The 7,500-nt window shown below is 43.9% G+C and overlaps 1 protein-coding gene across 1 annotated transcript in view; it reads right to left on the reverse strand.

Annotated features, from left to right (window-relative positions):
• LOC134319193 (zinc finger C3H1 domain-containing protein) overlaps positions 1–7,500 on the reverse strand; it is a 25,315-nt gene that overhangs the window by 13,688 nt on the left and 4,127 nt on the right. Inside the window, exons 7-18 of the mRNA XM_063000223.1 lie at positions 6,388–6,476; positions 4,829–5,026; positions 3,653–3,814; positions 3,203–3,337; positions 2,853–2,971; positions 2,629–2,751; positions 2,124–2,298; positions 1,858–1,983; positions 724–1,275; positions 483–592; positions 173–304; positions 1–4 (exon numbers count right to left, since the gene is read on the reverse strand). The exon at positions 1–4 is cut by the window's left edge and continues 118 nt beyond it. Of these exons, the coding sequence (XP_062856293.1) occupies positions 1–4; positions 173–304; positions 483–592; positions 724–1,275; positions 1,858–1,983; positions 2,124–2,298; positions 2,629–2,751; positions 2,853–2,971; positions 3,203–3,337; positions 3,653–3,814; positions 4,829–5,026; positions 6,388–6,476 (1,925 nt within the window). The remainder of the gene's footprint in view (positions 5–172; positions 305–482; positions 593–723; positions 1,276–1,857; positions 1,984–2,123; positions 2,299–2,628; positions 2,752–2,852; positions 2,972–3,202; positions 3,338–3,652; positions 3,815–4,828; positions 5,027–6,387; positions 6,477–7,500) is intronic.

Consider the following 7,500-nt stretch of genomic DNA (forward strand, 5'->3'; position numbering starts at 1 on the left):
TTGCCTATCACACACACAAACACACACACAAACACACACACACACACACACACACACACACACACACACACACACACACACACACACACACACACACACAGGGAGTGTTTAGAACTGAAGTGTGTGATGCGGTGTGTGTGTGTGTGTGTGCGGGAGAAAGAGCATCACTCACCACTGACAGCCGTCGTCATTACAGGTTCCCGTCAGGTCGAACCGACAGAAACACTTACGAGGTTCAACAGTGTTACTGTAGGTGACCGAGCTCAACGACAACTTCTCCTTAGTCCGGAAATATGGACTAAACCTAAACACACACACACACACACACACATTATTATTATTATTATTAAAACAATAATAAATAATAATTTACATAAATGCACTTTTTAAATACAGAATCAGGATGAAAATGAGAATCCAGTCCTCATGTCCTGCCTCTTACACACACACACACACACAGCTGTAATTTTATCAGTGTTTACCTGTATGATCTGAACACCAGGAGCGGACTCTGATATGGACCAAAAGGAGCCGGTTTCAGCTCACTGCGGACTCGCTGTGGTGCTATGGGGTCAAAATCCACCTGCACAACCTACACACACACACGCACACAGATACACACGCACACACACAGAGACCCATCAGTGGATCCACAGTCACTGTTTTTCATTTGTAACCGTTAATGACAGCAGCCCTGCCCCACCCTGTCCCATCCCACCATACCTTCTGACTGGACCTGATGTTGAGCAGAGCGCCCCCCACTGCACAGAGCTCCCGCTGCAGAAGCTCTGGGAACGTCTCAGATTTTTCATAGCGCAGTCGAAGATCGTCCAGGTTCAGACCCAGCAGGACAAACTCTGCAGGGGGCGCTGTGCTGATTGAAGTCTTTGCTGGTGTAGGGCCTATAGGGGATGCGGTGGGAACCGCCGGCGTTTCAGCGTGGCTCAGGTTGGGTTTGGTAAATGATCCCGACTCCCGGAACGATCGGCGGCGAGCAGTGGTAGTAGCAGGGTGTGTTTCCGTGCCCTCGGGTTCAGGCTCATCAGAAGGGTCGTCGCTGGTCAGCGTGAGTTTATCCTGTGTGAGGTCGTGCAGTGAGGGCTGGGTGACGCTGCAGGGCACCGTGAGGTTGGTGGCCTGACGCTGAGCCTGAGCTTCCTTTAGCTTCTGGATTTTAAGTGCGTACTCGCTCTCCAACTGCTGTAGGCGCTTCTTCTGCTCCATCAGACTAGCGTAGTGAGAGTCTGATACATCCAACCGCCGCCGTTTACCAGCCTGTATACATACATGCGTACACACACACACACACACACACAGAGGTTATGACAGTATGAAATTCCACTATGTTTCACATAAAACCGAGCATGACTGTGTTAGATCCCATGCGAAACCCATCTTTGGTGTTGAAGTGCAACCTCCATACCCAGATTGGTCATCAATTCCCATGAGATGTTTCTGCTCCCTGCACTGACCTCAACCAAACATGTGTGTTTTATCCACTGCACACCAAAGGATACAAACACTGGAAACGTTTTCTTACGTCTTCACCAGCATTAACCAAAACAGCTCTGGTTTTGGGAGCTCACTACTTTCACCCCACACCCTCTCCTTCTGTGGAAGGCTGAATACACTTTGCCCTAATCCACAGAACAGGGTTTATGGTTTAGGGTTATACGAGATGCTCCTCACATAAGTAAGCTGATGATATACAGACTTCTAGGTGATTTATGCTACAGGTTATTTACTGCTATACATTTCAGCACATGCGGCCAGTGGGATTCATTTTCTGGCTGCCACCGCTGCTCTAGTGTGTGTGTGTGTGTGTGTGTGTGTGTGTGTGTGTGTGTGTGTACTCACTGATTGCTGTGTGTTCTTGTGTTTGTAGTTGTTTTTGGGAACTCCAGGTTGGGACAGTAGAAGTTCTCTCTCTATACGCAGAACCTGCTGCTGCTTTACTGCTACACGATGATGCACTCGTTGTACCTGCACACACAGACACACAGACACACACTCATTTCCAGCATGTTAAATACGTTCAGCAGACCACTGAGACCCAGACCACAGACACTGTGAGTGTGTATGTGTGTACAAATGTAAATATATTTGTGTGTATGTGTGTGTACCTGCTCCTGAAGTTTCCTCAGCAGGACTCGGTTGGCACTGGCGACTCTCTCTGCTGCCAGCAGTTGCTCTTTGAGTCGAAGCACTTTTGCCTCGGCCATCTTCAGAGCCTCTTTCTTCCTGATCTCCTGCTGATGGAGCTGATCCAGCACAACCTGGTCCTTCTGTAACTGAGCACTGAACAACACGAGTGTGTGAGTATAAACAAGCCTGGAGGAATGAATACAGTAAAAATGCAGTTTTCAATACACTGCTCACTGCATGGATTTAATCAGTGATAACACAGGATTAGGCTGGATGCAGTGATGAATGCAGTGATACTACAGTGCTGGGTGCAGTGATGAATGCAGTGATACTACAGTGCTGGGTGCAGTGATTAATGCAGTGATAGTACAGTGCTGGGTGCAGTGATGAATGCAGTGATACTACAGTGCTGGGTGCAGTGATACTACAGTGATGAATGCAGTGATATCACAGTGCTGGGTGCAGTGATTGATGGAGACATACCGGTGTTTGGTGAGTTTATCCTCGTTGTTGTTCTGCACTTCTGATGGTTTTTCTGCTGCGTCGACAGTCGAGTCCAGAGAGGAAACTGCAGCGTCTGATTTACTGATTCGCTGATTCTCCCGACTGAGTAAAGAAAACAACCAATCAGCACAAACCCTGAGGTTGCTGCAACCAGAACCTAAAATTTAACCCAAATACACAATCTGTGTGTGTGTGTAACAGACCTGGTTAACTCCATCCTCAGGAGGCGGTACTCCATCTTTTTCTCCTCAGGTAAAGCTTCAGGGGTGCGGAGTGGCTCGTTCTCCTTCTCAGCGGTGGGTACAGCTCGGGGTCGGGTGGCCTGGATGATCAGAGATTAACTTTATTTGATAGCACCTCCACTCTTGACCGAGGAGGGTCGTGACTAACACATGCCCCCTCCGACACATGTGCAGTCATAAAAGAGTCAGATAAAGAGAAATAAAAACACAGACATGAAGTTAAAATAAATGACATAAAAGAAAATAAAACCAAAGTGCATTAAGTGAGTACAGGTTCACTGATAGGTTCTATTACTCTACAATTCTCGTACCTCTGCGGTTCTACGAGCCTCTTTAATCATGGACTCTAGTCCAAACACACACTGCACTGAACTGGGGGCTTCGATCTCAGAATCGCTGTCATCAGAAGCATTTAGACGCACCACCACGGCTTTGTGTCTCGGCAACTGAAAAACAAACCAGCGGGATCATTCAAAAACTGACAACAATCTGCTGGCTCAAAAATATACATTACATTATCTGGGTGACACTGTCCACAGTCAAACAGGCTTTACACTGCCATAGAATCTGAATGCCTATTGGCAAGAATGGGAATCTTAGTACAACTTATACATCAGTACTGTACACCTGCTGGCATGTAGTTAGCCACTGTGTGTGTGTGTGTGTGTGTGTGTGTGTGTGTGTGTGTGTGTGTGTGTGTTATGAAAGGTAAAAGTAACAGAGCTGATTGGTGCTGATGTAGTGTTGCTATGGTAACACACCACCAGCGCCACTCTTGATGCTGGAGCTCCTTTGCTGTATTTGCTGGAGCCGCGTGAGAGGGAGGCACCGCCGCCGAAACCCACTGTAGAGGCGGGGGCTTTGGCAGGGGGCGGAGCTACAGGCCTCATGGGAGAGGGGGGGCCGCTGTTACTGGACGTGTCCTGGAGAAAAAAACAAGTAAAACACGAAGCATTAAACTCTCAGTGCAGAGCATCGGGCATCCTGTTCTGAGAGAAATGAGCTAATGAAGGTACCTGGTTCACACAGAAGCAGTAAATGTACTGGCCAATCCATGCACATCATGATGGAGGGACACAAAGTGTATGTTTGCACGCATATGTGTTTGTCTATGTATATACAGGGTGTAATATATACAAAGGAACCTGAATGTAACTGAGTAAAAGTGAGGAGCACTGGTCTGTAAACACGGTTGTCTGAAACAGTGAGGGGTTTTTTTCCAGGGATGCAAAAATATCTGAAAACGCAGCACTAAGGTCCACAAAAGTGCTAAACATGAAATTTCCTGCAAATTTCCCCCGAGGGATAATAAAAGGCTAGCTATCTTATGAACATCTGATAAACAGTAAAATAAAGAAAATAAATACAGATGTAAATATGTCCTGTGAAATTTACATAAATAAATATTAAAATCGGTGTCCTACTACTGGGGAGAAATGTCATGCAGAACCGTGTTCCTCACATACACGGGTCACAGAAACGCCGCTTTCACTTTCTTAATAAGTTCTAACTTTTCAGCAAAACCTAAATGCTCTTTCTGTCACCACCTCCCTCGTCTTTCAGAGCCAGAACTAAGCTCTAGAACTCGCAAAAATGTAACATGAAACTGAGAAAAAGACGAGAACAAAGCGAGTCTCCCAACAAAACAAAGTCTCTCACTCGTGTAAACAGAGAGACGTGCTGAATTACTGCTCTTGGTTCTCTTCTCTCAGGAATTTTAAAGATTTTGTCAGTTAAATCTGAAATCTGTTAAATGGAGGTTCCTCTGTATATTTACCTATAATCAGATAGATAAACCACACCCATATAAGTTTATGTATATATATATATATATATATATATTTATAATATGTATGTGTGTGTTTATAATGTGTGTGTGTGTGTGTGTGTTTATAATGCGTGTGTGTGTGTGTGTGTGTGTGTGTGTGTGTGTTTACCTCTACTCGGACTGCTCGTTTGCTAGCGAGAGATTTCAGAAGTTCCTCTCTGAGCATCATCTCCTCCTCTTCCTCCTCATCAGCAAACGGGGGTTTGGGGGGACGTTCCGATTCCTCTGGAGGGGGCAGTGGGGGAGGCGGAGGTGGCGGGGTTAGACAAACCCCACCTACTGATTCCAAACTACACTGAGAAACATCCTGAAGAAAACAAAAAGAAAAACAACAAAAACCTCAGTCACTACACACCAGCTGTTTCTATGACAACAAACACCACCAGTATAGGAAACACCATGGTCGCTAGCAGCTAGCTAAACCGTAGCTTAGCATCTTACCTGGGTTACTACTAGGGCTGTCGCGCTAACCGCAATTTTGAAATATCGCGGTATAGACCAGCCAACCGCAGGGCATGCCAAGCAACCGCAACACCGCGGTGTTCACGTTTTTTCTTTCTTTCTTCTATTTTTTTTTGTTTATATTGTTGCAGGTCCATCTTGTTTTACGCTTACATTCGGGCGTAATAAATGTTAAATGAATTCATAATGAAAATGAGCTAGGAGCGTCATTTTCCCACAACCTGTTCTCATGCGTTGCTGCTGAGCGTCAGGCTTTGTGTTTTAAAATGTAAACAATCGCAACAGGAATTATAGGCAAGTTTATTAATGATGAAATTGAGTTCACACTCAGTAAATACTTGTAATTTAGACTATATTCAAACAGCCTTGGTGAACTAAAACACTTAATGAGGGTTAATATGGCATTGCAGCCTGCAAATATTCTCTTTCTGGTCTTGCTGGAATGATTTAAATGTATTTTTTCGTTGAATAAAAATGTATTGAAACGAATAATAACTTGAAATGTAGTATATATTGTTATGTTAATTATACCTACTAAATAGATAGTTTGTCGCATTGTAAAGTCGCATGCAGGTACAGTACACGTGTATTAGTGTAACGAGCCCCATCAGAGAGAGTTTTAGTACCGAGGGAAACATCGCTACCCCACTCAGATCCTCTCTAAACCACATCAGATGAACGTGTTGGTTCTTCTAGCGCGCATAATAACGCAGGTTTAAACTCTTACAGACTTTATTCTATTTCTTTTTTACCATATTTTGATTAGATGTGTATTTACAATATTTAGCCTAAACACTTTTTTTTTTCGTTTCACACTGTATATCTAGCCTAGGAGCTAAATTTAAACCTTTTTTTTAATAGAGAAAAGACGCGCATCCCTGCTCTGTTCTGTATTTAACATTAAACACGCATTTCATTGGTCTTAAAGCCGTCTCATCTTTGTCATTATAAAGCGAATCATAGCCTAACAATAAAGCTTGTTTATATAGCTCTAAAATGCAGATTAATTAAGTAATTTTCAAAAACAAAAAAAAATGGTGATATTACCGCATACCGCGATATTGAGACAGGTTGAATATCGCAAGGGGAAATTCTTTCACCGCGACAGCCCTAGTTACTACAAGCTAAAGCACTAAACCACACTGTACAAAGCTAACTGTATTCATACAGCTTCACTTCCTGTGTGCAGGTGAAGGGGGATCTCACCTGGCAGAAAGGGGAGGGGCCAAGAAGGAGCTCAGGTGCTGCAATAACCGGGAACTCTTTGGCAAACGGTTCATGTACCGGAGACACGGCTACAAGCACAAAAGATCATCACAAGCATAAATATATACGTAATACACACACACACACACACACCACACACACACACACACACACCACACACACACCACACACACACCACACACACACACCACACACACACCACACACACACCACACACACACACCACACACACCTCACACACACACCACACACACCACACACACACACCACACACACACACCCACCCACACACACACACGCCACACACACACACACACACACACACACACACAATTACAACTATTATAATAACACACACACACACACCATTACAACCATTATAATAAACACACACACAGCACTACAACCATAAAAATAATAATAATAAACACATACAAACCAACTGGAGTTGTAAATACAGCACATCTGCTCTAATCAGCACTGAGTTTAGCTATACTGACAATTAGGAATGTACTAGAGTCTCTTACAGAGTCCCAATTCATCTCCTTCCAGTAAATCTTCCATTTCAATTACGTTTGTTTCTTTATTGTTTTTTTGTGAATCAACATCAAATTCTTCCTGATCACTGCTGATCTGTTCTGATCTGTTCTGGTGTGTTCTGGTGTGTTCTGATGTGTTCTGATCTGTTCTGATCTGTTCTGATCTGATCTGTTCTGGTGTGTTCTGATGTGTTCTGGTGTGTTCTGATCTGTTCTGATCTGTTCTGATCTGTTCTGATCTGTTCTGATCTGTTCTGATCTGATCTGTTCTGGTGTGTTCTGGTGTGTTCTGATGTGTTCTGGTGTGTTCTGATGTGTTCTGATCTGTTCTGATCTGTTCTGATCTGTTCTGTTCTGATCTGTTCTGGTGTGTTCTGATGTGTTCTGATCTGTTCTGATCTGTTCTGATCTGTTCTGATCTGATCTGTTCTGGTGTGTTCTGATCTGTTCTGGTGTGTTCTGATGTGTTCTGATCTGTTCTGGTGTGTTCTGATGTGTTCTGATGTGTTCTGATCTCTCTTTAAAGTGTCTTCTATAAATTTCTCTTTTAAAA

This window comes from Trichomycterus rosablanca, chromosome 8, assembly GCF_030014385.1.
Source record: "Trichomycterus rosablanca isolate fTriRos1 chromosome 8, fTriRos1.hap1, whole genome shotgun sequence".
NCBI classification, from domain to species: domain Eukaryota; kingdom Metazoa; phylum Chordata; class Actinopteri; order Siluriformes; family Trichomycteridae; genus Trichomycterus; species Trichomycterus rosablanca.